Genomic DNA, 27,444 nt, shown 5'->3' with positions numbered 1-27,444 from the left:
TTGGGCTCTCTGCTCAGCGGGGAGCCTGCTTCCCCCTCCCTCTGCCTGCCTCTCTGCCTACTTGTGATCTCTCTCTGTCTATCAAATAAATAAATAAAAATCTTAAAAAAAAAAAGTAAAAGGTGATTTAGTCCCTCATGAGCAAAGGATCAGTATCCAGAACATAAAGCGCTCCTGCAAATAAATATGTGTAAGTCTGGCTCTCCTAAGATCTGTGAAAATGCTTAGAGCAAGTCACAGACAGTAAATCAGCCTATGAAGTCACTGAACACATCCCAAGTAGTCAAGATAACACGAAGAACCACGGGCTTGCTTTATACATGCCTCACACTGACAAAATGTTAAAGAGAGCTATAGCAAGTGGGTGACAGGAAATGGAATAAGAAGAATTCTCTTATGGGTTGGTAGGAGTATAATGACATCACTCACTCGTCCTATATTTTCCTCTATCCAGACAGCGTTTGGTGTATTCATCCTACTTCATGGCAATCCCAGTGTTAATTCAAGCCTAGAAACACATGAGGACCGAAAAGCAATTGAAATGTAGGATGTTTTTTTACTGCAGTGCTATGTGGCATAGCAAAAAATTAGCCCTATGATATCCAACTGAGGCACAATATATACAATGTGTTAGGAGATTTCTGTTTCTCTCTACTTAAGACTAATTAATCTGAACCCTGTTTAAAAAAAAAATGACACAAAGTTGGGTCAAAACACCAGCTGAACAAAGCTCTTCAATATATATTGAGAACTTCTGGACAACATATAGTCCCGGCAGACTCCACCGACATTTAAAATTTAAACCAATCATTAAAAATTAAACCAATCAACAAAAAAGGCAAATCAAACACTCTAACCCTCATCTGGAAATGGAAAATGCCCAAGTCCATCAATCTCTTTGACCTTATAGGGCATTGCTGGAACAACCTGAAGCAGAGTCTGAGGACGAGAAGGCCCTCAGGTACCACGCGACCTTCTAAGAGATGATCCTGTGGTGACCCAGGGGAATATCCTCATGTGAGGAAAATATATCCTAAATTTTAGGATTAGGGGACATCATGAAAACTGGGAGGACATCAGTGTGACAGTTATTAGCCAATAGGATCCAATAGCACATTAGAAGGATTATTCACCATGACCAAGTGGTTGTTACTCCTGGGATACAGGGGTGGTCCAACATGCACACACCAATCAATGTATAAACTACCTCAAAAAGTAAGAACAAGAACCATATAATCCTCTCAGTAGATACAAAAAAAGCATTTCACAGGGTACAGCATCCTTTCTTGATGAAAACTCTTCACAGTGTAGGGATAGTGGGAACATACCTCAATACCACAAGAGCCATATATGGAAAGGCCACAGTGAATATCATATCAATGGGCAAAAACTGAGCTTTTTCCCTAAGGTCAAGAACAAGGCAGGGATATCCACTCTCACCACTGTTGTTCAACAGAGAACTAGAATGCCTCACCTCAGCAATTGACAACCAAAGGAAAGAAAAGGCGTCTGACTCAACAAAGAACAAGTCAAACTCTTACTCTTCACAGATGACATGATACTCTGTACGGAAAGCCCAAAAGACTCCACCCCAAAATTGATAGCACTCATACAGGAACTCAGCAAACCAGCAGGTTATAAAATCAAGGCATAGAAATCCGTTGCATTTCTGTACACTAATAATGAGACCAAAGAAGGAGAAATCAAAAAGTTGATCTTGTTTACAATTGCACATAAAACCCTAAGATACATAGGAATAAGCCTAACCAAAGAAGCAAACTATAGAACTATAGAAAACTATAGAACACGCACGAGAGAAACTGAGGAAGATGCAAAGAAATGGAAAAACGTTGCATGCTCATGGGTTGCAAGAACAAATATTGTTAAGTGTCTATGCTACCTAGAGTCATCTACACATTCAAAGCAGTCCCTATGAAAATACGATCAGCTTTTTTCAGAGAGCTGGAAGAAGTAATCCTAAAATATGTATGGAACCCAGGAAAGACTCCAAACAGCCAAAGGAATGTTGGCAAAGAAAATCAAAGCTGGTGGCATCACAATATTCTGGACTTCAACCTCTATGACAAAGCTATAATCCTCAACAGAGTATGGTACTGCCCCCAAACAGACACACAGATCAATGGAACAGAACAGAGAGGCTAGAAATGGCCCCTTGACTCTATGGTCAACTCGTCCTTGACAAAGCAGAAAGAATATCCTATGGCAAAAAAAAAAAAAAAAAAAAAAGAAAGAAAAAAAAAAAAAGGCAGTCTCTTCAACAAATGGTTCTGGGAATATTGGACAGCGACATGCAGAGGAATGAAACTGGGCCATTTTCTAACACCCTACCCCCAAACAGACTCAAAATGGATGAAAGACCTAAATGTGAGACAGGAATCCATCAAAATCCTAGAGGAGAACATAGGCAGCTACCTCTATGAGCACGTCCACAGCACCTTCTTGTAAGACATGTCTCCAAAGGCAAGGGAAACAAAGGCAAATATGATCTACTGGGGCGTCATCAAGAAAAAAACCTCTAGGTCTTGTTGTTGTTGTTTTAAAGATTTTATTTATTTATGTCAGAGAGAGAGAGCATGAGCAGGGTGGAGGGGCAGAGGGAGAGGGAAGGGCAGACTTCCTGCCGAGCAGGAAGTCCTGTGCAGACCTCCATCCCAGGACCCTTGGATTATTACCTGAGCAGAAGGCAGACACTTAACTAACTAAGCCACCCAGGCACCCCAATAAAAAGCTTTTGGATAGCAAAAGATCAGTCAACAAAACCACAAGACCACTACAGAATGGGAGAAGATTTTGCAAATGACAGAAAAGGGGCTAGTATCCAAAATCTATAAAAAACTTCTCAGACTCAACAGCCAAGAACAAACCATCCAATCAAGAAAGGAGCAGAAGACATGAACAGACATGTCTCCAGAGAAGACATCCATATGGCCAATAGACACATGCAAAAATGCTCAACTTTGCTCGGCATTAAGGATATACAAATCAAAATCACCATGAGATACCACCTCACACCAGTCAGAATGCCTAAAATTAACAAGTCAGGAAAGGACAGATGCTGGTGAGGATGGGGAGAAAGGGGAACCCTCCCACACTGTTAGTGGGAATACAAGTTATTGCAACCGCACTGGAAAACAGCATGGAGGTTCCTCAAAAAGTTTAAAATAGAGCTACCCTACGACCCAGCAATCACACTACTGGGTATTCACCCTAAAGATACAAATGTAGTGAACCAAAGGGGCGAATGAACCCCAGTGTTTATGGCAGCAATGTCCACAATAGCCAAACTGTGGAAAGAGCCCAGATGTCTATCGACAGATGAATGGATAATGAAGATGTGGTAATATACTCAGCCATCAGAAAAATGAAATCTTGACATTTGCAACAACAAGCATTCCAACTAGAGGGTATTCTGCTAAGCGAAGCAAGTCAGTCAGCGAAGACAAGTATCATATGGTCTTACTCATATGTGGAACTTAAGAAACAAAACAGAGGGGGCGCCTGGGTGGCTCAGTGGGTTAAGCCTCTGCCTTAGGCTCAGGTCATGATCTCAGGGTCCTGGGATCCAGTCCCACATCGGGCTCTCTGCTCAGCAGGGAGCCTGCTTCCTCCTCTCTTTCTGCCTGCCTCTCTGCCTACTTGTGATCTCTGTCTGTCAAATAAATAAAGAAAATCTTAAAAAAAAAAAAGAAACAAAACAGAGGATCATGGGAGAAGGGAGGGAAAAATCAAAGAAGACAAACCAGAGGGAGACAAACCATAAGAGACTCTTAATCACAGAAAAGAACCTGTGGGTTACTGGTGGGGGTGGGGGAGCGGGATGGACATACTAGGTGGTGGACACTGTTGGGGAGGGGCTACGTGGTGTGTGAGACAAGAATAGCTGACCTCTGCCTCAGAAACTAGGAATACATTCTATGTCATCCAATTGAATCTAAATTTAAAAAAACTAGGAAAAAGAAAACAAAATTAGTGATTTCGCCTCAACAGGCAATGTATTACTACAATTCACATGGTTTATATTCTTTAAATGTATTTTAAACTATAAACAATTATTCACTACGCTTCTATACGAGAATTCTCAATCCTTAAAAACCTAAATTTCTGGTGAAAATTGAGAGGTAAACAGTAGGGGACTGTCTCTTATCCTTGCATTCCTAGGGGATTGGCAGATTTATAAATGCTTTTCATAATTTTTAGAAACACGTGACTTCTCATAGTAAATTTTCCAGATTGACATAGGACATGCTATCTTGAGCTCCTCTGTTAAAGGAAACCAAAAGTAGATGAATCAGTGCTCCGTGAATAAATAAATAAAAATTTAAGGTGGAACAGTTCCTCAAGCTACTGTTAGAGCCCTACACATATCTGGTCATATCTGTTTAAGTCAGCTGAGTTCGGTTTCTCCAGGTGCTGTTGTTTACAACCTAAGTGTTTCTAATGACTAAAGGGGATGGGCTACTTTATTATCTATCATACTTATAACAAGTCTAGCATTATGTGGCTGATTTTATGTAATTCATACAATAGGAAAATGATCGTGAGTGAAAGTGATGTACTCCAGCTCCAACACTCACTTTGTTTAGAGCTAAAGTGTGGTCACTGAAAAAAAAAAAAAATCAACCCCCCCCCCCCCGCATACCTGAAGATAGTAGTGCTTGGAAATAGGATTCTCTGTCGAATTTATGGTTTGCTTAGGATGCGTAGCTGGAGTAATAGCATTCCTCTTCCAGAGCCTGAGAACGTGCGTTAGAGTCTGGCCAGATAGCCCTATGCTTCTCCTACACTTCCAAAGATAAGGGGCTTGAAGCTACCTGCCTTCACAAAGAAGGGGAGGATTGCTTGTAAATTATATCTCACCAAATTTGATTCTCATAAAAGGTGGAGGGAAGGGAACCTAGTGGTACCTGAGCAAACGAAAACCAGTGAACTTGTCATATCACACGCAGTGGTCTTGTGGTTTTCGCTTCACAAAAAGGTTCCTGGCCGGATTGGCTGGCGTTGGTCCCTCCCAGTCCGCGGGTGCCCCTCCCAGTCCGCCGGGCCAGCGCCGGTCCCCGCGCGAGGGTGGCGCGCCTCCCTCGCCCCGCCCCCTTCCAGAGATCTGGGCCCAGGCGGTTCCAGCAGCCCCACGTCCATTGAATCTGCCGCCGCTTCCGACGGGCACCTTCGCTCAGCAGTTCCGTCAGCGGAGACTCTGCTCTGTCCTCGGCCGCTTCGTCTGCCTCTCCCGCCTCCGTCTGCTCGAGTTCTCTCGCCTCTGCCTCAAGTGTGAGAAGGGAAAGTTGGGCGACACTGCGCGGTTTCACCCGGACAGAGGTCCAGTCCCGCTCGGATGAGAGACAGGTGCCCTCTCGCGCAGCCCCGGCCCGGCCACAGCAAGCACGTTCTGCCTCCCGGCCCGCGGGTTCCTTCAGAAGCCACTCGGCGCCTCGCCTGGGACTCCCCCCGGCTCGGGGCCGCGATGGGACCCAGGGCCGCCACCAAGTTCAGGGAGCGCTTGCCGCTCCTGTTTCTTCTGCTGCTGCTGCCTGCGATCGCGGCGGCGCCCTCGGGGTTGGGCGTGGGCGCGACACGCGGCGGAGGTGAGTCCCCGGGCCTCGGACCCTGGTCGCCGTCTGGGGCCGCCGATGCCCCGCCCCCCTCAGGTCCCCGCGACGGGCTCCTTCCCCGCTCCGCGGAGTCCGCCGGGACTTTGTCGCCCTGCGGGTCGGAAAAGAGTGGACCTGGGCCACCACGGACTGCCAGGCTCCGGGCGCGCGGAGCGGGGGAGTAGGTGGGGAGAGGCTGCGGTGGGGAGCCTGCGGTCGGCCCCAGGCCCCACCTGCCTCCTTGTGAGGGGGTACCCAGTCCCAGAGTCCCGGGCTATGTGCAGGACGGGGCGATCGCGCAGGGCCTGGACCCCACACAACCGCGCGACTCTGCCACTGACGCAACTTCTCCGTGCGTCACCATCCCCGCTCCTCCAGCGCTCCCCATCGATGTATTTTGTGGACCTCTTTGCGGTTTTTTGGTTTGTTTGTTTGCGGAGTTTCTTCTGTTTGTTTGGCTCCTATTTCTAGGTCATTCTCACTTATGCACTTCTCTGAGCCTGGGAATCCCTTCCTCTCCTCTCTGCTCGGGAAACTCTTGATAATCGAGTCAGTGCAGCGCGGGACAGGCCTGTCTTCACTTTACCGGCACGCATCCTTGAAGCACATTGGCACCATCTCCAGGGCCTTGCTGAATCCTGCGACTCATGATCCTCAACTCTCCCTGTTCTGGCTTTAGGAGTCTCTCCTCACCCTGCCCCCACCCTGCCCCCACCCTGCCCAGCTCCTCCGGTGCAGCCCCGCCCCTGCCCTTCATCTTTCCACCGGACACTGGCCTGCATCCTGACAGTCCTCAAACATGTAGGCCTCCTGTCCTATGGCCAGGCTGGCGTGTCCCTGGACTGGGTAGAGGAACTGAGGCAGGGGTTGGCATGGTAGGCGTGGGTTCCTATCTGGGGCTATGTGGCCTCCTGCCAGGCATGGGTATCCTGATCCTATCCCAACAAGGGAAGATCGCCAGCCTCCAAGGCTAGGGGCGCTGCTGTGCAGGGACAGATCTTGCTCTGTCTTGCCCACATTCTAGTGCTGTCACCTGGATGGCAGAGGGGTGCCTGCTGCTCTTTTTTCCAGCCCCAACCACCACCTGTGTTTTCCCTTCACAGATGCTCTCTCGATTTCCTGCCATTACTTCATCACATCTCAGGCCAAGCCTGGACAACCGTGGTGTGAGGTTCAAGGCCAGATCAATGGCAAAACATTTCTTTTCTATGACTGTCAGACCAAGCAGTTCAAACCCATTGATCCTTGGGGGAGGAAGCTGAAGGACAGATCATTTTGGCAGCAAAAGGAGGAAACTGTGAAACTCCTGGTGGAAGAGCTCAGAAAGAAACTGCTGGACATCAAAGCAGAGAATTTCACTAAGAGCGGTAAGTCTGAAGGCCCAGGGCAGAAGGAGAACACTTTGTCAGGGCCGGGGACCTATTGTGGTCATGTAAATCTTCGAAGTGGGTCCCACACATGTGGCCCAGCAGCCAGGGTAGACAAGGAGGCCAGAGCAGGACCAGGAGGGCCGGGAGTGAGCTGAGGAGTGCACAGTGGGTGGGACAAAGGATTGGTCAGGACCAGAGGCTGACTTGTTTCTCTGCTGGGGGCAGGGACAGGTTCTCTCACCATGCAGGGCAGGCTCATGTGTGAGCGTGGGGCCGATGGACACACCAGAGCATCCTGGCAGTTTTGCTTCAATGAGCCGATAACCTACCGCTTTGACCCGAACAACAGAAAGTGGACAGTGGATCATTCTGGAGGCCAACAGGTTAAGGACATGTTGGATGGTGACAGAGAGCTGACCATGCTGCTCGTGAGGACCTCCAACGGAGACTGTCAGAGCTGGCTCCAGCAAGTGTGGGAGCACTGGGATGAAACCCAGGAGACCACAGGTAACTCAGAATACTGGGAGGATGGCTGGTTCTCCTGAGATGAGCTCCGCCTGCCCCACAGTATGGTGTATGTGTGTGTCTGAGGGAAGAGAGAGAAATTCGTCCATCCATGGCAAATTCTTCTTGGTATAATAATGGTCACTGGAATGTTCTAGCATCCTTCCTTTCCCTTCTCACCTCCTGGAATCACTTCCTGGCTGCACGTACCTTTGTGCTTGGGTATTTCTTGGATTTCTTGCTGGTGCAAACAGGGGAGCATCAGTCTGTTTCCAGAGATGGTCCTATGTTCCTTGTTCTGAGAATCATCGTCTTTTCTGTGTCACCTGGCATATTGCTGGAAATCCTTCAGTGCCAGCGGGAATGTGGTTGTCACCATCCTTGTCCTGCTTCACCTCCTTTGTGTTACAGCAGGAGTGACTACTTACATTGTAAACCCTGCTTCCCCAATTGCCCCTAGGGGACAGAGAACATCCCCTCCCTCCTGGCCAACATGAGAACTGGTCACAGCAGCTGCCACAAGGACAGTGATAGACACCGTCTGCCTGGTACGATGGGCCTGGGCCAGCAGGAGCTGAGGAAGCTTCCCCCAGTTTGGGGTCCCAACTGGGGCTCTGATCTTTGTGTTTTCATTTCAGTGCCACCAACCATGCGACAAGACACGGCCTCCGGCAGGGCCAACGCCATCAGACCCGGCACCTGGATCTTCCCCCTGCTCTTCAGCTGTGTGGTCATACTTGGCTTCCCTGTTGGAGACTATTAGATGGACAGGTAGTGAGAGCAGATTGAGAGGGAAGGGAGAAGTAGATGGCCTGGTATGAGCACAGGGGTCGGTGAGTTCCCAGCCTCACCCCTGCCCACTGCCTGAACCTTCTCACAGGTCCGTGGAACCAGATGAATGAGATCTCATACCACGTGCTGGCAACAACTTGGGCAAGCTCGGCTCTGAGCTCTGATATGGCCTCCCTCACTGTTAAGGCCACTGGGAAAGGGGAGGGGCCCACACCACTGCTTAAGGCCTGTCAGTGCTAAAGAGATTGAGGGAAGTCAGGCCTGGCTCCTACCCGGTACTCCATTGGAGAGAGTCAAATTGGGCCCAGGGTGGGCGGTGTGGGGACAGCGGGGACACACAGCATGGGCCGTCCTCCCCTTTGAGAGAGAGCAGCATGGCAGCTCCATGAGACATCTCAAGGAGAAGGGGACCCCATCTGGGCAGTTATAAGGACAAGGGGCCAGGGTCTAATCCCAAGAAGCCGGAGTGGGAAGGCCTCTGCAGACCAACTTAAAGGGCTAGACAGTCGTGCCGTGGTTCCCCAGAACATGGCTTGTGTCTCTGCATGTGAGGCAGCAAGTGCCCAGTAGAGACCGTGCATGGCAGGACTAGAAGGAGGCCAGTTCTCCGTGCAACAGTGGGAATCCTGGCTGAGGCTGGTGCCATTCCGGCAGCTAGCTTCCTGCAGACCTCAGATCCTGAGCCACTGAGCAGCCCCTGATTTGGGTAGGGCTGACCTGGGAGGTGGGCTAACTGAGCTCCCCTGTGAGCTCCCAGCTGAGCCAGACCAAGAATGGATGGGATGGGGGAAGGGGCCATCAGACTAAGAGCTCTTTGTGCTGCTCGCCAGGAGGCTGGCAGGGAAGGGAAAAGAAGCCCCTTTGCCCACAGTGTTCCCTAAGGTTAGAGGTGTCCACTGCAGGCCCCTGTCTTCGGTCAGATCCCCCAGCAGATCCTTATGACCTGCCATGGAGGGAGAATTGGAACCTGAGTCACGTGAGCATGTTGGTTTCTTACTCACTTTGGTCCTGAGCCCAGACTGTTGGAAACAGGGTCTGGGGCTGACTCAGTGACTTGGTTCAGGTGGAAGGAGGTTTGTAAAGGTGGCTGGGCCCAGGGCTGGGCTCATGCCTGGGGGGAAAAGCATGTCCCTGGACAAGGGCAGGGCTCTGGTGTGGGGAGTGCTGGTGAAGGGCAGCTCCAGGACAAGAGACCCAGGATTTCCTCTGACACAAAGACAAACAACTGTTCTTTTCATAGGCTGCCAAGTCCACCAAGAAACCCCTGAGAGTGGGGCCAGCTCAGCGACTCTGCCTCTGGGCCAGCTGCCCTTGGATGAGCTGCTGTTCATCATTAGACGACCGCCAGCATTTTCAAGTTTACAGATCCAGAGACCTCAGTCCAACCACGGGGTGCAGGACCACGAACCTCTCATACCCCTTCTTGCATTTGGTGGCTCTTCTGTTGAGCACTTTCCACTGGCATATTCTATGCCATTTTCTGTTGGTGCTAAGTGATGGGACTCTTGCACATAAGTGTTTTAAGTACTTGACCGGGACTCTCAATGAAGAGAACGTTTTCCATCTTGTCCTTTGGTTGTGCACTATTGGATTTTTCTCTGTAAGATAACCATGTCCTTGCAGACAATATCACCAAGAAGATATTGTTTGAAGTTATAGAACCTCAGGGAATTTGTTCTATGTACTGAGAAGGAAGCTCATGGACTTTTAAACAGAATGACGTATGTGTGATTATTTTCCTCAGTAAATTATGCCCAGGTACATATATTTAAATAAATATTGTCTCTACTATAAAAATATATAGTTAATTTGGAATTTTTAAATTATTTTTTTCTGTTTTTTCCAAGATATTATTTATTTGAGAGGGAGAGAGAGGGGGAGAGGGAGTGAGCACAAGCTGGGGGAGGGGCAGAGGGAGAAGGAAGAGCAGACTCCCAGCTGAGCAGGTTGTGGGGCTCCATTCCAGAACCCTGGGAACCTGACCTGAGGTAAAGGCAGATGCTTAACTGACTAAGCTGCTCTCGACACCCCTGGAATTCTTAATTTTTTTTTTTTAGTAGTAAAAAGATTTTTATTTATTTGAGAGAGAAAGGGGGCAGGAGAGAGAGAAAGCGTGTGTAGGGGAGAGGGGCAGAGGGAGTTGGACAAGTGGGGTCCCCTCTGAGCTGCGAGCCCAGCAGGAGGATTGATTCTAGGACCCTGGGATCATGACCTCAGCTGAAGGCAGACACTTAACTGGCTGAACCACACAGGTGCCCCTGGGCTTTGTTCTACATCCCAAGAGAACTCATGGAATTTTGTTCTTCCTCCACCGTGTGGGGTGAATAAAAGCGGTGAATCTGCTAGATCTGTTGGGGAGATAGAGAATTGAAGGATTGCTCAGAAATCCACTTTCAAGCAGCCATCTGTCAGTCTCAGACACGATCCTGACAGGCCAGGTGCAAACAAATGTTCTGGGAATGAAGCAGTCGAGAATCTTTCTCAGTTTCCCGGATCCCCCACCACAGCCCTGTCTCCCCTGTCATCTCTCCCCACTGACTCACGTCCTTCAGAGCATGGTGAGTCTTCACAGCAGAAACAGATCTGCTTCTAAAAGGTGATTTAGGGGGCACCTGGGTGGCTCAGTGGTTTAGGCCTCTGCCTTCGGCTCAGGTCATGATCTCAGGGTCCTGGGATGGAGCCCCACATTGGGCTCTCTGCTCAGCGGGGAGCCTGCTTCCCCCTCCCTCTGCCTGCCTCTCTGCCTACTTGTGATCTCTCTCTGTCTTTCAAATAAATAAATAAAAATCTTAAAAAAAAAAAAAGAAAAGTAAAAGGTGATTTAGTCCCTCATGAGCAAAGGATCAGTATCCAGAACATAAAGCGCTCCTGCAAATAAATATGTGTAAGTCTGGCTCTCCTAAGACCTGTGAAAATGCTTAGAGCAAGTCACAGACAGTAAATCAGCCTATGAAGTCACTGAACACATCCCAAGTAGTCAAGATAACACGAAGAACAACGGGCTTGCTTTATACATGCCTCACACTGACAAAATGTTAAAGAGAGCTATAGCAAGTGGTGGACAGGAAATGGAATAAGAAGGATTCTCTTATGGGTTGGTAGGAGTATAATGAAATCACTCACTCGCCCTATATTTCCCTCTATCCAGACAGCGGTTGGTGTATTCACCCTACTTCATGGCAATCGCAGTGTTAATTCAAGCCTAGAAACACATGAGGACCGAAAAGCAATTGAGATGTAGGATGTTTTTTACTGCAGTGCTATGTGGCATAGCAAAAAATTAGCCCTATGATATCCAACTGAGGTACAATATATACAATGTGTTAGGAGATTTCTGTTTCTTCTTCTTCTTCTTCTTCTTCTTCTTCTTCTTCTTTTTTTTTTAAAGATTTTTATTTATTTATTTATTTATCAGAGAGAGAGAGGGGGAGAGAGCGAGCACAGGCAGACAGAATGGCAGGCAGAGGCAGAGGGAGAAGCAGGCTCCCTGCTGAGCAAGGAGCCCAACGCGGGACTTGATCCCAGGACGCTGGGATCATGACCTGAGCCGAAGGCAGCTGCTCAACCAACTGAGCCACCCAGGCGTCCCAGATTTCTGTTCTTCTTAAGACTAAATAATCTGAACCCTGTAAAAAAAAAAACAACACAAAGTTCGGTCAAAACACCAGCTGAACAAAGCTCTTCCATATATATTGAGAACTTCTAGACAACATACAGTCCCCGTAGACTCCTACAACTAAATCTCTCCACCAACATTTAAAAATTAAACCAACGAAAAAGGCAAATCAAACACTCTAACCCTCATCTTCAGCCCATCCAGGAAATGGAAAATGCCCAAGTCCATCAATCTCTTTGACCTTATAGGGCATTGCTGGAACAACTTGAAGCAGAGTCTGAGGACTAGGAGGCCCTCAGGTACCATGCGACCTTCTAAGAGATGATCCTGTGGTGATCCAGGGGAATATCCTCATGTGAGGAAAATATATCCTAAAATTTAGGATTAGGGGTCATCATGAAAACTGAGAGGACATCAGTGTGACAGTGATTAGCCAATAGGATCCAATAGCACATTAGAAGGATTATTCACCATGACCAAGTGGTTGTTACTCCTGGGATACAGGGGTGGTCCAACATGCACACACCAATCAATGTATAAACTACCTCAAAAAGTAAGAACAAGAACCATATAATCCTCTCAGTAGATACAGAAAAAAGCATTTCACAGGGTACAGCATCTTTTCTTGATGAAAACTCTTCACAGTGTAGGGATAGTGGGAACATACCTCAATACCACAAGAGCCATATATGGAAAGGCCACAGTGAATATCATATCAATGGGCAAAAACTGAGAGCTTTTCCCCTAAGGTCAAGAACAAGACAGGGATATCCACTCTCACCACTGTTGTTCAACAGAGAACTAGAATGCCTCGCCTCAGCAAATGACAACCAAAGGAAAGAAAAGGCGTCTGACTCAACAAAGAACAAGTCAAACTCTTACTCTTCACAGATGACATGATACTCTGTACGGAAAGCCCAAAAGACTCCACCCCAAAATTGATAGCACTCATACAGGAACTCAGCAAACCAGCAGGTTATAAAATCAAGGCATAGAAATCCGTTGCATTTCTGTACACTAATAATGAGACCAAAGAAGGAGAAATCAAAAAGTTGATCTTGTTTACAATTGCACATAAAACCCTAAGATACATAGGAATAAGCCTAACCAAAGAAGCAAACTATAGAACTATAGAAAACTATAGAACACGCACGAGAGAAACTGAGGAAGACGCAAAGAAATGGAAAAACGTTGCATGCTCATGGGTTGCAAGAACAAATATTGTTAAGTGTCTATGCTACCTAGAGTCATCTACACATTCAAAGCAGTCCCTATGAAAATACGATCAGCTTTTTTCAGAGAGCTGGAAGAAGTAATCCTAAAATATGTATGGAACCCAGGAAAGACTCCAAACAGCCAAAGGAATGTTGACAAAGAAAATTAAAGCTGGTGGCATCACAATATTCTGGACTTCAGCCTCTAGGACAAAGCTATAATCCTCAACAGAGTATGGTACTGCCCTAAAACAGACACACAGATCAATGGAACAGAACGGAGAGGCCAGAAATGGCCCCTTGACTCTATGGTCAACTCATCCTTGACAAAGCAGAAAGAATATCCTATGGCAAAAAAAAAAAAAAAAAAAAAGAAAGAAAGAAAGAAAGAAAAAAGAAAAAAAAATAAAGGCAGTCTCTTCAACAAATGGTTCTGGGAATATTGGACAGCGACATGAAGAGGAATGAAACTGGGCCATTTTCTAACACCCTACCCCCAAACAGACTCAAAATGGATGAAAGACCTAAATGTGAGACAGGAATCCATCAAAATCCTAGAGGAGAACATAGGCAGCTACCTCTATGAGCACGTCCACAACACCTTCTTGTAAGACATGTCTCCAAAGGCAAGGGAAACAAAGGCAAATATGATCTACTGGGGCGTCATCAAGGAAAAAACCTCTAGGTCTTGTTGTTGTTGTTTTAAAGATTTTATTTATTTATGTCAGAGAGAGAGAGAGCATGAGCAGGGTGGAGGGGCAGAGGGAGAGGGAAGGGCAGACTTCCTGCCGAGCAGGGAGTCCTATGCAGACCTCCATCCCAGGACCCTTGGATTATTACCTGAGCAGAAGGCAGACAGTTAACTAACTAAGCCACCCAGGCACCCCAATAAAAAGCTTTTGGATAGCAAAAGATCAGTCAACAAAACCACAAGACCACTACAGAATGGAAAAAGATTTTGCAAATGACAGAAAAGGGGCTAGTATCCAAAATCTATAAAAAACTTCTCAGACTCAACAGCCAAGAACAAACCATCCAATCAAGAAAGGAGCAGAAGACATGAACAGACATGTCTCCAGAGAAGACATCCATATGGCCAATAGACACATGCAAAAATGCTCAACCTTGCTCGGCATTAAGGATATACAAATCAGAACCACCATGAGATACCACCTCACACCAGTCAGAATGCCTAAAATTAACAAGTCAGGAAAGGACAGATGCTGGTGAGGATGCGGAGAAAGGGGAACCCTCCCACACTGTTAGTGGGAATACAAGTTATTGCAACCGCACTGGAAAACAGCATGGAGGTTCCTCAAAAAGTTTAAAATAGAGCTACCCTACGACCCAGCAACCACACTACTGGGTATTCACCCTAAAGATACAAATGTAGTGAACCAAAGGGGCGAATGCACACCAGTGTTTATGGCAGCAATGTCCACAATAGCCAAACTGTGGAAAGAGCCCAGATGTCCATCGACAGATGAATGGATAATGAAGATGTGGTAATATACTCAGCCATCAGAAAAATGAAATCTTGACATTTGCAACAACAAGCATTCCAACTAGAGGGTATTCTGCTAAGCGAAGCAAGTCAGTCAGCGAAGACAAGTATCATATGGTCTTACTCATATGTGGAACTTAAGAAACAAAACAGAGGGGGCGCCTGGGTGGCTCAGTGGGTTAAGCCTCTGCCTTAGGCTCAGGTCATGATCTCAGGGTCCTGGGATCCAGTCCCACATCGGGCTCTCTGCTCAGCAGGGAGCCTGTTTCCTCCTCTCTCTCTGCCTGCCTCTCTGCCTACTTGTGATCTCTGTCTGTCAAATAAATAAAGAAAATCTTACAAAAAAAAAAAAGAAACAAAACAGAGGATCATGGGAGAAGGGAGGGAAAAATCAAAGAAGACAAACCAGAGGGAGACAAACCATAAGAGACTCTTAATCACAGAAAAGAACCTGTGGGTTACTGGTGGGGGTGGGGGAGCGGGATGGACATACTAGGTGGTGGACACTGTTGGGGAGGGGCTACGTGGTGTGTGAGACAAGAATAGCTGACCTCTGCCTCAGAAACTAGGAATACATTCTATGTCATCCAATTGAATCTAAATTTAAAAAACTAGGAAAAAGAAAACAAAATTAGTGATTTTGCCTCAACAGGCAATGTATTACTACAATTCACATGGTTTATATTCTTTAAATGTATTTTAAACTATAAACAATTATTCACTACGCTTCTATACGAGAATTCTCAATCCTTAAAAACCTAAATTTCTGGCGAAAATTGAGAGGTAAACAGTAGAGAACTGTCTCTTATCCTTGCATTCCTAGGGGATTGGCAGATTTATAAATGCTTTTCATAATTTTTAGAAACACGTGACTTCTCATAGTAAATTTTCCAGATTGACATAGGACATGCTATCTTGAGCTCCTCTGTTAAAGGAAACCAAAAGTAGATGAATCAGTGCTCCGTGAATAAATAAATAAAAATTTAAGGTGGAACAGTTCCTCAAGCTACTGTTAGAGCCCTACACATATCTGGTCATATCTGTTTAAGTTAGCTGAGTTCGGTTTCTCCATGTGCTGTTGTTTACAACCTAAGTGTTTCTAATGACTAAAGGGGATGGGCTACTTTATTATCTATCATACTTATAACAAGTCTAGCATTATGTGGCTGATTTTATGTAATTCATACAATAGGAAAATGATCGTGAGTGAAAGTGATGTACTCCAGCTCCAACACTCACTTTGTTTAGAGCTAAAGTGTGGTCACTGAAAAAAAAAAAAAAAATCAACCCCCCCCCCCCTGCATACCTGAAGATAGTAGTGCTTGGAAATAGGATTCTCTGTCGAATTTATGGTTTGCTTAGGATGCGTAGCTGGAGTAATAGCATTCCTCTTCCAGAGCCTGAGAACGTGCGTTAGAGTCTGGCCAGATAGCCCTATGCTTCTCCTACACTTCCAAAGATAAGGGGCTTGAAGCTACCTGCCTTCACAAAGAAGGGGAGGATTGCTTGTAAATTATATCTCACCAAATTTGATTCTTATAAAAGGTGGAGGGAAGGGAACCTAGTGGTACCTGAGCAAACGAAAACCAGTGAACTTGTCATAGCACACGCAGTGGTCTTGTGGTTTTCGCTTCTCAAATATGTTCCTGGCCGGATTGGCTGGCGCTGGTCCCTCCCAGTCCGCGGGTGCCCCTCCCAGTCCGCCCGGCCAGCGCCCGTCCCCGCGCGAGGGTGGCGCGCCTCCCTCGCCCCGCCCCCTTCCAGAGATCTGGGCCCAGGCGGTTCCAGCAGCCCCACGTCCATTGAATCTGCCGCCGCTTCCGACGGGCACCTTCGCTCAGCAGTTCCGTCAGCGGAGACTCTGCTCTGTCCTCGGCCGCTTCGTCTGCCTCTCCCGCCTCCGTCTGCTCGAGTTCTCTCGCCTCTGCCTCAAGTGTGAGAAGGGAAAGTTGGGCGACACTGCGCGGTTTCACCCGGACAGAGGTCCAGTCCCGCTCGGATGAGAGACAGGTGCCCTCTCGCGCAGCCCCGGCCCGGCCACAGCAAGCACGTTCTGCCTCCCGGCCCGCGGGTTCCTTCAGAAGCCACTCGGCGCCTCGCCTGGGACTCCCCCCGGCTCGGGGCCGCGATGGGACCCATGGCCGCCACCAAGTTCAGGGAGCGCTTGCCGCTCGTGTTTCTCCTGCTGCTGCTGCTGCTGCCTGCGATCGCGGCGGCGCCCTCGGGGTTGGGCGTGGGCGCGACACGCGGCGGAGGTGAGTCCCCGGGCCTCGGACCCTGGTCGCCGTCTGGGGCCGCCGATGCCCCGCCCCCCCTCAGGTCCCCGCGACGGGCTCCTTCCCCGCTCCGCGGAGTCCGCCGGGACTTTGTCGCCCTGCGGGTCGGAAAAGAGTGGACCTGGGCCACCACGGACTGCCAGGCTCCGGGCGCGCGGAGCGGGGGAGTAGGTGGGGAGAGGCTGCGGTGGGGAGCCTGCGGTCGGCCCCAGGCCCCACCTGCCTCCTTGTGAGGGGGTACCCAGTCCCAGAGTCCCGGGCTATGTGCAGGACGGGGCGATCGCGCAGGGCCTGGACCCCACACAACCGCGCGACTCTGCCACTGACGCAACTTCTCCGTGCGTCTCCATCCCCGCTGCTCCAGCGCTCCCCATCGATGTATTTTGTGGACCTCTTTGCGGTTTTTGGTTTGTTTGTTTGCGGAGTTTCTTCTGTTTGTTTGGCTCCTATTTCTAGGTCATTCTCACTTATGCACTTCTCTGAGCCTGGGAATCCCTTCCTCTCCTCTCTGCTCGGGAAACTCTTGATAATCGAGTCAGTGCAGCGCGGGACAGGCCTGTCTTCACTTTACCGGCACCCGGCCTTGGAGCACATTAGCGCCATCTCCAGGGCCTTGCTGAATCCAGGACCCATGATCCTGAACTCTCCCTTGTCTGGCTTTGGAGTCTCTATCACCCTGCCCCCACCCTGCCCAGCTCCTCCGGTGCAGCCCCGCCCCTGCCCTTCATCTTCCTAGGGGGCACCGGCCTGCATCCTGACAGTCCTCAAACATGCAGGCCTCCTGTGCTATGGCCAGGCTGGCGTGTCCCTGGACTGGGTAGAGGAACTGAGGCAGGGGTTGGCATGGTAGGCGTGGGTTCCTATCTGGGGCTATGTGGCCTCCTGCCAGGCAGGGACATCCTGATCCTATCCCAACAAGGGAAGATCGCCAGCCTCCAAGGCTAGGGGAGCTGCTGTGCAGGGACAGATCTTGCTCTGTCTTGCCCACATTCTAGTGCTGTCACCTGGATGGCAGAGGGGTGCCTGCTTTCCTTTTCTTCCAGCCCCAACCACCACCTGTGTTTTCCCTTCACAGATGCTCTCTCGCTTTCCTACCATTTCTTCATCACATCTCAGGCCAGGCCTGGACAACCATGGTGTGAGGTTCAAGGCCAGATCAATGGCGAAACATTTCTTTCCTATGACTGTCAGACCAAGGAGTTCAAACCCATTGATCCTTGGGGGAGGAAGCTGAAGGACAGATCATTTTGGCAGCAACAGGAGGAAACTGTGAAACTCCTGGTGGAAGAGCTCAGAAAGAAACTGCTGGACATCAAAGCAGAGAATTTCACTAAGAGCGGTAAGTCTGAAGGCCCAGGGCAGAAGGAGAACACTTTGTCAGGGCCGGGGACCTATTGTGGTCATGTAAATCTTCGAAGTGGGTCCCACACATGTGGCCCAGCAGCCAGGGTAGACAAGGAGGCCAGAGCAGGACCAGGAGGGCCGGGAGTGAGCTGAGGAGTGCACAGTGGGTGGGACAAAGGATTGGTCAGGACCAGAGGCTGACTTGTTTCTCTGCTGGGGGCAGGGACAGGTTCTCTCACCATGCAGGGGAGGCTCATGTGTGAGCGTGGGGCCGATGGACACACCAGAGCATCCTGGCAGTTTCGCTTCAATGAGTTGATAACCTACCGCTTTGACCCGAACAACAGAAAGTGGACAGTGGATCATTCTGGAGGCCAACAGGTTAAGGACATGTTGGATGGTGACAGAGAGCTGACCATGCTGCTCGTGAGGACCTCCAACGGAGACTGTCAGAGCTGGCTCCAGCAAGTGTGGGAGCACTGGGATGAAATGCAGGAGACCACAGGTAACTCAGAATCCTGGGTGGACTGCTGGTTCTCTTGTGGTGGGCTCCACTTGCTCCACAGTGTTGTGTGTGTGTGTGTGTGTGTGTGTGTAAATGATGCATACATGATGAGTTGTTCTTAGGAGTACAAGGGCCACTAGTATGTCCTAGCATCCTTCCTTTCCCGTCTCACATCCTGGCATCTCTCCGTACCGCACATACCTTTGGTCCTCTCACTGTGGATTTCTTGCTGGCCCCAACATAAAGGCTTCATTTTGTTTCCAGAGATTTACTTGTTACTGTTCCCTTTTCTGAGCCTCATTGGTGTTTTTTCATCTCCCCTGCTCTCTTTCTTGAAATCCTTCAATGCCAGGTGAAATGTCAGCTCCTGACAAATGTCTCTGTCACCATCCATACATATCCCCTCCTCTTCTGTCACAGCAGGAGTGACTATCTATATGGAAAGCCTTGCTTCCCCCATTAGCTGTATGATCTGCATGAACCGTCCTCCCTTTCATTCTCAGGACTGGTCACAGTGGCTGCCACAAACATGGTGGAAGGAGGACATCTGGGCTGTAGGATTACCTGGGGAAGCAGCAGCTAAAGACTTATGCCCCCAGTTCGGAGCTCCAGACCAGGACTCTCACTATTGTGTTTCCATTTCAGGAGCACCAGCCACAACACTGCATGAAGCTCTGTTCAAAGGCGCAGCCATCAGGCCGATCGCTTCCGTCTTCCTTGTGGTCCTCACGCACTCAATCCTCCTTGTCGTCCAAGGCATAGTCCTATGAGTACCAGGTACTGTGGGCAGAACTGAGTCAGAAGTGAGAGGCAGATAGCCTGAGGTGAGCACAGAAAAAGGTGAATAGCAAGCCCTTGTCCTATTGCTTCAACCTTCTCACCTGAATATGAGACCAGATGTGTTGGACTATATTAGCTTCTCCCAAGAAAGAGACTCATCAGGAGCTGCTGATGTAAAGGTTGAGGTACATAATTATTACAAGGGATTGGCTCACGACTAGGGGGTCTGCAAGTTGGAGACACAGGGAAGCTGGTGGTGGGGTTCCAGCACAAACCTGAACGCCTGAGAATCAGGGCCTCAGCGGTGTAAGTCCTGTTCCAAAGAACAAAAAGAACAAAACTAGGTCCAGGAGTGCTAATGACGAATGCTGAGGGCAGCAGAAGGATGGCCCAGCCAAACTGAGGGCAACGTCATCTTTCCTCCATTTGTTCCATTCAGGCCCTTGTGGATTTGATGAGGACAGTCTTTTTAACTCAGTCTACTGATTCAAATGCTCATCTCTTCCAGAAACACTCTCTAGACAGACCCAGAAAGAACGTTTTCCTAGCTACTGGGGTGTCCCTTGGCCCAGTTGAGTTGACCTGTAAAAGGAGTCTCACATTGCTTGGTAGTAGTTACGTGGGCAAGCTTAGCCTTGAGCTCTGATAGCGCCTCGCTAAGGCTGGTGGGAAAGCACAGGGCTCTCCCTCCCCTAACCCCAAACTTTACATCCGGTTTTTGCTAAAAGGATTGAACAAAATCAGGCCTGACTCAGACCAGCTTTTCACCTGGGGAGGTGCCCAAGTCGGGGGTGGTGTACAGACAGTAGGAGCACCGGGCACGGATAGCACTCTGGTTTGGGAGAGAGCAGCTGGTGGCTGCACGTGATGTGTCCTAGGAATGGGGGACCTCTCCATGCTGCATCTCCATGCTGAACCAAAGAAGAGGGGTGGGAAGGCTGTTGCCCACCCAATCAAAGCCTGGCTTGCAGGGTTCTACTCCCACACAACTCAGCTTGGGTGGTGGCAGCTAAGACAGAGGGCCCATGGGAGACTGTCCAGGATGAGATTCAAAGGCCAGAGATCCAGGGTACCCTGGGATATCTGGCTCAGACCTGGTGCTCTCACCTGGCAGCTGGCCTCCTATGGAGCCCAGAGCCTCAGCCAGCTAAACTGCCCCTACCTTGAGCAGAGGTGCCTCAAGAGTGCCTCCGGAGGGGGCATTGAATTGCTGTTGGAATGGGATGCTGTCACCTGACCAGACCAGGAAAGGGTGTGGCAGGGCAAGGACAGTCACACTCAGACCTTGTGTTCAGCTACCAAGATGAGGAGAGGCTGAGGACAAGGGAAGATGGATCTTTGCCTGTAACCTTCCCCAAGGCTACAGGGACCAGGAACCATGGCTTTCTGGGTAGGGCTCCCAGCTACTCTCTCAGGCCTTCCCACCAGAGGGGGGCCAGGATCTATGTCATGGGAACAGATGAATCATTGGTGGCTTTAGTCTTGAGCCTACGTGTTCAGGAGTAGGGCCTGAGGCTGACTGTTTTGTGGTAATGAGAGAAGAGTTTGGTCAGGCTGCTGGACCCAGGGGTTGGGTGGCCCAGGGTCGGGGCGGGGGGGAGTGTAGGGTGATACTCAACCCTCAGTGTGAGCTGGGCTTTGAGCCAGGCAGTAACTAGGGAGGCAGAAGCCCAGGAGGACTGACCCAGGATTTCCTCAGCCACTGGAACAAGCTCCTGTTTCTCTTTTAGAGGCTGAAGTTGCTAAAAGAAGGGCCTGAGGATGTGCTCTCCTGCACCTGCTCTCCCTTCTGGTGAGTGACCTTCTACCTGCTGTTCATGTCCACCAACGGGACCTTCCATCCCTATGGCAAAAGCGGAATCCTCCAGTCCTTCAGGAGATTGTGATTATGGTGGAGATGTAGTATTTCCCTGCCTTCATTCTCCGTCATGATGATCTTTTTCTTAACACTGATGTTCTGGTGCTAACTGTTGGGATTCCTGGACTTGGCCTTCTAACTGCCTGAACAAGAATTCTGAACAAAGAGATTATTTCCCAGGTTCTCCTTTGGTATTGGAAATCAGACACTTGTCAATATCACGAGCCGCTCATTGCTGAAAGAATACTGTGTGAAAGCAGAGAATCTCAGGGCTTCTTTCTTTTGAGACTCAGATCTTTTAAATAGAACAAGATTATATTTATGATAGTTTATCCTTTAAACTTTAATTTATCCTTTAAGTAAGTATTTAAATAAAATATTAAAGGTTACATTATTTCAGAAGTTTACACTATAACGCAATGGAAATAAATGGCATTCAGTCTCTCTGAAACCACCTCTCAAGTAGTCATTTGTAAGTGTCAAACATGATCCTGACACTCTGGGTGCAGAAAAAATTCTGGAAATGAAGCAATGAGATTTGGATTTCCCCGGACCAGACATCTCCAGCAGTGACTCTCTTTTGATTCCTCCCCTCCAACTCACCTCCTTCAGGCACAGTGAGTCTTCAAGAAGGAAACAGATCTGCTTCTAAAAGTTGAGATGCCCTTCAACAGGCAAATAGATAAAGAAGATGTGGTCCATAAAAATAAGGGAATATTACCCAGCCATCAGAAAGGATGAATACCCAACTTTTGCATCACATAGATGGGACTGGAGGAGATTATGCTGAGTGAAATAAATCAAGCAAAGAAAGTCAATTATCATATGGTTTCACTTACTTGTGGAGCATAAGGAATAGCATGGAGAACATTAGGAGAAGGAAGGGAAAAACGAAGGGGGAGGAATTGGAGGGGGAGACTGTGGACTCTGAGAAACTGAGAGTTTTAGAGGGGGAGGGTGGGGGCATGGGTGAGCCTGGTGGTGGGTATTAAGGAGGGCACGTATCACGTGGAGCACTGGGTGTTATATGCATACAGTGAATCATGGAACACTACATCAAAAACTAATGATGTACTATATGGTGACTAACATAACATAATAAAAAATAGTAATAATAAAAAATTGTTTTATCATGGACAAAGGATGAGTATCCAGAATATATAAAGAGCTCCTATAAATACACTGGAACAAGTATGGTTCTCCAAAGCTGCAGTACATGGCAAATAAGCCTATGAAAAGATCGAAAATCTCACAAATCAAGAAAACTCTACTTGGAAGGACAATGGGAATAGACAAAGCTGGTAAAAGGTACAAACTTGCAGGTATGAGACTCATAAATTCTGGGGATTAATGTGCAGCATAGTGACAATAGTTAATATTATTGAACTGTATATTTGTTTTTTTTAAGATTTTATTTATTCATTTGACAGATTACAAGTAGGCAGAGAGGCAGGCAGGGAGGAGGAAAAGAAGCAGACTTCCTGCTGAGCAGCGAGTCCGACACACTCCATCCCAGGACCCTGAGATCATAAACCCAAGCCGAAGGCAGAGACCTTAACCCACTGAGGCACCCAGGCGCTCCTATTTGTTCTTTTTTTAAAAACACAAATGTCTATTACTTTAATATATTAAAAATTCAAATTCTATCCAGCGATCTTGAAATATTGTATTATATAACCAGAGAATACGAAGGGGAAAAAAGCCAGTGATTGGAAACTGAATCTTACCCAGAAAATTCAAAAGGAAACTTATTATATATTCATATAATTCCAAGGTTAACTAAGTCCTGCCAGACCTATTTCTTAAAACACACCATCTTTTATTATGACAAATCTTTAATGTCACATTGCTTAAAATTTTCATTAAACTTTTACTTATCAAATTTAGCCTAAAATTGGAAGCCAATTCCTCTTCACATTTACATAAGTCAGGTCAATTATTGTTTAAATATGGTATCTTGTTTACTGACTAATATGAGAAAATCTGATTTTTTTTTATTAGAAGCCATTATTGAGGCACCTGGGTAGCTCAGTCCAGTAAGTATTTGCCTTCTGCTCAGGTGAGGATCCCGGGATGCTGAGAAGCAAGTCCACCCTTGTGGCCTCTGCCTGCCTCCTGCTTAGTGCTCAGGGTTCGGCCTGCTCCCCCCACCGCATTGTACCCCCCTACCCCATCATTCTCTCCTTCTCTCTCTCAAATTAAAAAAAAAAAAATGTGATGATCATTGAGCTTCCCCAAGTTCCTAGGTCCATTAACACTGGTATAAAAACCATGTGCTCCTGGGATGGGGCAAAGCCCAGGACCACCCACAGCTCCCCCTCAAGGAGGCAGAACATACAACTCTCCTTGGGTGGTGGCAGGTAAGACAGAGGGCCCATGGGAGAGACTCTGCAGGATGAGATCTGAAAGCCAGAGCTCCCCTGGGATACCTGGGATCCCTGGCTCAGCCCTGGTGCTCTCATCTGGCAGCTAGCCTCCTGCAGAGCCCAGAGCCCCAGCCAGATGAACTGTCCCTGCTTGAGCAGAGGTCCCTCAGGAGGGAGGGGGCATTGAGTTGCTATTGGAATGGGATGCTGTCACCTGACTGGACCAAGAAAGGGTGTGGCAGGACAAGGTCAGTCACACTCAGATCTTGTGTTCAGCCACCAAGGTGAGGATAGGCTGCAAGGGAAGACAGATTTGTGTCTAAAAGTCTCCCCAATGATCCAGAAACCAGGATTCAGGTCCCTTTCTTTGGGTAGGGCTCCCAGCCCCTCCTTTATGGCTTCTGATCCAGAGGTTGGGTCAAGGTCTAATTAAAGGGAACAGATGATTCATTCCTGGTTTTAGTCTTTTTTTTTTTTTTTTTTAAATTGTGTGGAGCACACGGTGTGGTGCAAAAAACAATGAATACTGTTACGCTGAAAAAAAAAATTTAAATAATAAAAAAAAAAGAAGTACTTTCAGCCAGAGATTAGGCAGATCCTTGTTCAAATCTTTAAAGCTTTGATTAAACATAAAAATGAAATTGAAAAAAAAAAAGATTTTATTTATTAATTTGACAGAGGCACAGCAAAAGAGGGAACACAAACAGGGGGAGTGGGAGAGGGAGAAGCAGACTTCCCACTGAGCAGGGAGCCCAATGCAGGGCTCAATTTCAGGACCCTGGGATCATGACCCGAGGAGAAAGCAGATGCTCAAGGACTGAGCCACCCAGACTCCCCCCTGGTTTTAGTCTTGAGCCCCACTTTTTGGTCAGGGGCCTGGAGCTGACTCTGTTGTGCTAATGAGGGAAGAGTGTGTTCAGGTTCTGGACCCAGGGGTTGGGGAGCTGTGGAGGTGGGGAGATGCTGGGCCATCAGTGAGGACAGGTCTTTGAGACAGGGAGTGACTGGGGAGGGTTTAGGGGACAGTAGGACTGACCCAGGATTTCCTCAGCCACTTGAACAAGCTCCTATCTGTCTTTTAGTGGCTGAGGTTGCTACAAGGAGCCCCTAGGATGTGCTCTCCTGTATCTACTGTCCCTCCTGGGGAGTGTTCTTTCCACCATCTGCTGTTCACCTTAACCAATGGGAGCTTCGATCCCTAGAACAAAGGAAGAATCCTCCAGATCATCATGATTATGGGGGAGGTGGAACATTTCATTGCCTTCATTCTCGGTCATGATAATCCACCTTTGCACTCTTTCATAACATTAACGCTGTTTTCTGTTGGTGCTAGCTGCTGGAATCCCAACAGTTTGCCTTCTAACTGCTTAAACAAGAATTTTGTATGAAGAGAGTATTGCGCAACCTCTCCTTTGGTAGTGAAAGTGAGACACTTGTCAGTGATTCTGTTCATTGTTTAAAAAATATATATTATATGACATTAGAGAACCTCGGGGATTCTTTCTCTCTTTTGTGACACAACCTCAAGTCCTTTAAATACAACGAGATTAGAGAGGAGAGCTAAGGTGGTAGAGTAGTGGGAGCACCCAAGGCGTCCCTCATCCCTGGAACACAGCTGGATAAACATCCTAGCATTCTGAACACCCGAGACAGTGATGTGAGGACGAACAGAACAAACTACACAATGAGAGGGAGAAGAGAGGCCATGTCATCATGGAAGTAGGAGTTGCGGAGGTGTGATTTGGGGGAGAAGGGTACTGCAGGGGCTGCAGCGGGGACGGGGCCCTGGTCATGGAGAGAAGTGATGGAGGGGAAGACAGAGGGAGAGAGGAGCGCACGGGGGGTCCCACAAGGCAAACAGTTCCTCAAAGCCATTGACTGGGAAAACGAGTTGGGTTGATGATTGTTTTCACAACAACCAACAGAGTTCAAAGACTGGAGTTTTAGAAGTCTGCAGTGTGCCTGGTGTGGAGTCTGGCAGGCTCCAGCCTGGGAACTGAGAGTGTGATCTGAGGCTCCCCTGGGACGCACTGGGAAAAGGGTTCTTACTTCTTAGGGTGCATCTGGGAGAGGTGGCCTTGACTCTGAGGGTACAGAAGAGCCAGTGGGCACCATCGTGTTCCCGCCCCCAGCCCCTTAGCATAGCGGCAGAAACACCTCCTGAGGGCCACCCCTAACCTTGAGGCTGGGTTTTGGCTGCACTTGACTCCAAACTCCAAGCTCCTTTGCCTTGGTGTGGCTTCCTCTCTGGGCGAAAGCTTCATCAGTCCCAGCATAGGAGACCTTCCCCCAAAGGATCAGTACAGGTCCTGGCCACACCACGTTCCTAAAGTTTGTAGATTTGGAACACAGCCAGTGTGCCTGGTATAGAGCACAGGTGCACTGCATTGAGAGGGAGGGCGGGTAGAGTGGAGGGGGGTGGCAGATGGCCTGGACACAGACAGGGTGAAGGCAGGGATCTGAGGGTTGCCTGGGACACATGAGAGGAGATTGTTCACTTTCTGTGAGGGCTTCCTAGACAGTGGCAGGTGCAACCTTCCCTCTCTCGGAGGAGGAAGTGGGCTACCCCCCTGCCCATCAGCAGGGACTGACTTCCGGAGCAGCACAGTGGAGGCCTGAGCCTCTTACGCCACTCCCCACTCCCTGCGCTCTGCGGGTGCTCCTTCCCTAGGGCCAGTGCACCAGCGAACCAGAGCCACGGGCCCTCCACTAGAACTAGCACAGTCCCCACACGCCCCAAGTCTACTCACCACGGAGTGCTGTAAGCTTCAGCTCTAGTGGGAATAGCATCAGAAAGCATCTACTTTAACATAGAAAGCATGTTACATAGAAAGCATCTACTTTAACAAGTAGACTTCAGCACGCCACACTCTGGACACTCTGGACACTCTGGAGGGCACACCTCGTTAAAACTATAAAAATTCGTCTTACTTTGTCACTGGTCTGAACACTGCCCGCTGCAGGCAAGGGGAAACTCAGCAGAGGACTGACGAGGGAAAGAGCGGCCCAACCACAGCAGCCAAGGGGGGTGGGGGGAACCCCAGAGACACTTCCTCAAGCTCCTGCAGCTGGACAGGACATGACTCTTCTTTATGGCACATTTCTCAGGAGCAAGAACATAACAGATATTCTTTTTTAAATTATATATATGTTTATATACATAAACACACACACATATATATATATACACATATATATTTTAAATATTAATATATAAAATATGTAAAAATATAAATATAATATTTAAAAAATATACATGTATATATTATATATACCTATATATGTGTATATATGTAAAAAATATATACACATGTATATTTTTTAAAGATTTTATTTATTTGACAGAGAGAGATACAGCGGGAGAGGGAACACAAGCAGGGGGAGTGAGAGAGGGAGAAGCAGGCTTTCCGCTCGAGCAGGCAGCCTGATTTGGGGATAGATCTTAGTACCCTGGGATCATGATCTGAGCTGAAGACAGCCGCTTAATAACTAAGCCACCCAGGCACCCTATTATACATAAACTTAATGTCATTTTCTTTTTTCTTTACGTTTTATTTAAATTCAGTTAATTGACATATAGTGAATTATTAGTTTTAGTCGCAAGTTTTAGGGATTCATCAGCGGCATATAATACCTGATTCTCATTACATCACGTGCCCTCCCTAATGCCCGTTACCCCATTCCCCTCCACCATCCCCTCCAGCAA

The 27,444-nt window shown here is 48.2% G+C and overlaps 1 protein-coding gene across 3 annotated transcripts; it reads left to right on the top strand.

The window, feature by feature from the left end:
* Nucleotides 1–5,098: 5,098 nt before the first annotated feature.
* Nucleotides 5,099–21,823, top strand: LOC309864632 (UL16-binding protein 1-like). 3 transcript variants are annotated; one of them, XM_082730301.1, is made up of 5 exons: nt 5,099–5,603; nt 6,713–6,976; nt 7,205–7,486; nt 19,380–19,511; nt 21,245–21,823. In XM_082730301.1, the coding sequence occupies exons 1-4, from the start codon at nt 5,354–5,356 to the stop codon at nt 19,502–19,504; spliced, it is 921 nt and encodes a 306-aa protein (XP_082586427.1). In that variant the 5' UTR covers nt 5,099–5,353; the 3' UTR covers nt 19,505–19,511; nt 21,245–21,823. The 3 variants fall into 3 exon arrangements, with proteins under 3 accessions (XP_082586427.1, XP_082586428.1, XP_082586426.1); XM_082730302.1 differs by lacking the exons at nt 5,099–5,603; nt 6,713–6,976; nt 7,205–7,486 and adding exons at nt 16,341–16,864; nt 17,961–18,224; nt 18,459–18,734; XM_082730300.1 differs by lacking the exons at nt 5,099–5,603; nt 6,713–6,976; nt 7,205–7,486 and adding exons at nt 16,341–16,864; nt 17,961–18,224; nt 18,453–18,734.
* Nucleotides 21,824–27,444: the final 5,621 nt, after the last annotated feature.

The sequence above is a fragment of the Mustela nivalis genome (assembly GCF_964662115.1).
Source record: "Mustela nivalis genome assembly, chromosome: 5".
Classification (NCBI taxonomy): domain Eukaryota; kingdom Metazoa; phylum Chordata; class Mammalia; order Carnivora; family Mustelidae; genus Mustela; species Mustela nivalis.
Note: the sequence above shows the minus strand (reverse complement) of the source record. Positions and strands in the feature narration are given on the sequence as shown.